This window comes from Cynara cardunculus (genome assembly GCF_001531365.2).
Source record: "Cynara cardunculus var. scolymus isolate 2C chromosome LG 13, CcrdV1, whole genome shotgun sequence".
Classification (NCBI taxonomy): Eukaryota; Viridiplantae; Streptophyta; class Magnoliopsida; order Asterales; family Asteraceae; genus Cynara; species Cynara cardunculus.
In genome coordinates, this window is record NC_037540.1 from 39,732,286 (window position 1) to 39,735,420 (window position 3,135).

Sequence of the window (3,135 nt, forward strand, 5' to 3'; positions counted from 1 at the left end):
AGCTTAATGCAGAAAGGGAAGTTGTTTCCAAACCCGCCATTCCCAATTAAAAAAACATGCTCATGTCATTTATGACAAAACCCTCTCAAACAAAATTCCCCATCTATATAGACATATTAATCCACACAGAGAGCTTTATCCATACAAGACTTAATGGAAAACAACCAAACAGCCCCGTAATTTCTTCTCGCGCCATATAAATTAAGACCCACAAAGCAAATGTTATAAGAACTCAAATTTCTGATCTTTTTGTTCTGCAACTTTTCTTTTAGGTTGGACAAGAAGGTAGCACATGTGAAGATGGATATTTGGCATCTGAAACATCAAGTGTTAAGTTATCCGGTAAAACTCCACAGCAAGAAAACACTAATTCGCCCTCATCATCGAGTAGAACTTTGTATGCAACGAGAACCGAAGAAGATTCCAGCGATATCTGCAAGGAGGTTCGATGTGTTGAAACCGATGGATCCACCAATGATCACATGGCTTCGGACTCGGCCGGCATTTCCAACGGCGAAGTCGAATCAGCGTTGCGTCCCACCGAAAGAAACCACTTCCGGAATCGGGTTAACATCGGGGCATTGGAGCAGAATTTCCAAGATTTGCAGAACACCATAAATTCATTAGTTACACCACCGTATGCCGAGGAAGAACAGGAAGTACAATCGCAGATATCGAATTCCACGAGCTTTAAGCTCACTAGGAGCAGGAGTTGTAGAGCTAATCTTATGACTAGTTCTTCCCCACCGGAATTTGAGAACACCCCACCTAATGATTTCGATAAAGGGTTTCCAGGACGACCTGAAGGCGGTGGCGGTGGTGGCATGCAGCGGAAGCTATGGGATCTTCCACCACCGGAGTATGGTGGTGCCGCCGGTGGGAAGCTGTTGAGAAGCGATTCACAATCTTCCCTTGGAAGTGTTATGTTGGACGAGGCTCAGAAGAACAAAAACTCTGGAGAAGAAGATATTATTCCTAGTGTAGATACATTCGTTGCAGGATTGAAGAAAATGGCAAAACTTCAGTATGACCAGGTTTGACTTTTGACTTGTCACCCGTTTGGTGCGATATTTAGACTGGGACAGGATTAGGGGAGTTAATGAGCCGAGTCGAGTCGAGTTGCAGGTTATTCGAGCTCAAAAATACGTTACCTGCCTCGAGCTCGAGAATAACTTTTTCAGTCTGGAGCTCAAATACTTTTTTAATGTTCAAGCTCGAGCTCGGTAATCATTTACGGGCTCGAACTCGAGATCGATTAGCTCACTTATTGGTAAATTACTAAACTACCCATGTCAAACTCATCTCGTCGAGTCCTGTCTAGTCCCTTCTGCCTACCAAACGCACCCATGGTGAACTGGGATTACAATTTTTATGCTTTTTGTTGTGGAATTTTAACGTTGATTCTTATATGGATGTCGTAGGTTCATGGATCAGGAGCGGAAGGTGACGGATTAGGGAAAGACGTCAAAAGCATAGGATTGAATTCGATTTCGGATTCACCGCCCGCAGATTGGCCTCAAGAATTTGCAAGGCTGCAGAAATCTATACTTGAACTTTGGGAAGCTTGCAATGTTTCTTTGATTCATCGGACGTATTTTTTCTTGTTATTTAGAGGCGACCCGATGGATTCTATTTACATGGAAGTCGAGGTTCGGAGGCTTTCGTTTCTCAAGGAAACGTTTTCGAAGGGAAATCCCGCGGTTCAAGATGGGCACACTCTAACGTCCGCGTCAAGGTACTCTTATCTTTCTTTCTTGAAGTTTCGGTCTTTTTGTTATTTGTTGTCGAAATGCGTTTTTTAAGTATGGCTTTTCATTCCCTTGAGGGTGCGGTTGATACGTTGGCAATTGAGTTTTTTGTGCATTCTCCTATCTTTTTGAAACGACATGCTAATCGTTCCAATTGAACCCACAAAAACCGTTAAAATCTTGGTTTACAAACAAGCGTTTTTTTTTCCGTGGTAAACAGCATCAAAGCTCTTCGGAGGGAGAGAGGAATGTTAAGCAGGCTGATGAACAAACGGTTTTCCGAGGAAGAAAAGAAGAAACTTTACCAAAAATGGGGTGTGAATCCGAACTCAAAACGAAGGCGGTTGCAGCTGATCCACCGTCTCTGGAGCAACACGGAGGATCCAAATCAGGTCCACGATAGTGCTTCCATGGTCGCAAAGCTGATCAGGTTCTCGGAGCAGGGTCAAGCACTCAAGGAGATGTTCGGGCTTAGCTTCAGCCCGCCAAAAATGGTCAGGAGATCGTTGGGTTGGAAACACAGCATGGCTTCGATCTTGTAAGTCAAAGGTTTTATAGTTGACTTTCCGATGAACAGATTGACAAAAGTAAGCGTTTAACCGATACGTGTTTTTTTTAGTATATGCTTATAAGTGGTAGTATATCGAAATTGGATTTTTCGTTCATTGTTGGTTGTGGGACGAACATGAATTCGAATTTTACTGATTTGGGCTTGTTGTTCTCAATGAAATACGGTTTCTTGTAACCGGTCTATGTTTCGACTTTTTGACTTTGGGGTCGTGAAAACGGTCGATCACGGTGATTTTAGACCGATGTTGGTCGTCGGGCTTTCGCGGATTTGAATTTAGTGATGCGGGTTTGTTGTTGTTGATGAGATTCTATACTTGTAACCATCTATGTTCGACTTCTTTTTTGGGTGACTGTGGGTGTTCAAACCAACTTGTGTGATCTCTTGATTAATCTCATGGACTCTCGAAAATAACAGTCTGGAAAATCTTCACCTGTGTGTGAAAATGGTCGTTTAACCTATGTGTGTTTTAGGGGCCGTTTACCCAATTGCTTACCCTGTAAGCGCTTACTGATAGGAGTCAACACTATGATTTATTTTGATGCGCAAGATTTTAGTACATCAAAACATATCGAATGCAACAATTTACTGGGTAAGTGCTTCTCTGGGTAAGAGTCGTTATCCTCACTTACCAGGTAAGACTCTCCATCATTCTCATTGCTCTTACCCGGTAAGATTCTTGGCCCTTCTCATGTTCATCCGATAAGGAAATTTATCCGAACAAACACTTACCAAGTATGTATTTAGCAAATGGCCCCTTAGTGTGTTAGGGCAGGTTCAAACGAGAACATTAAGAGGTCCTGCAAACCGACTATTTGT

General features: G+C 42.7%; 1 protein-coding gene across 1 annotated transcript in view; it reads left to right on the forward strand.

The window, feature by feature from the left end:
* The window catches only part of LOC112524566 (kinesin-like protein KIN-7E), an 8,879-nt gene extending 6,389 nt beyond the window's left edge, over nt 1-2,490 (forward strand). The window contains exons 12-14 of the mRNA XM_025134443.1: nt 273-1,034; nt 1,422-1,735; nt 1,969-2,490. Of these exons, the coding sequence (XP_024990211.1) occupies nt 273-1,034; nt 1,422-1,735; nt 1,969-2,290 (1,398 nt within the window). The 3' untranslated portion in view covers nt 2,291-2,490. The remainder of the gene's footprint in view (nt 1-272; nt 1,035-1,421; nt 1,736-1,968) is intronic.
* Nucleotides 2,491-3,135: the final 645 nt, after the last annotated feature.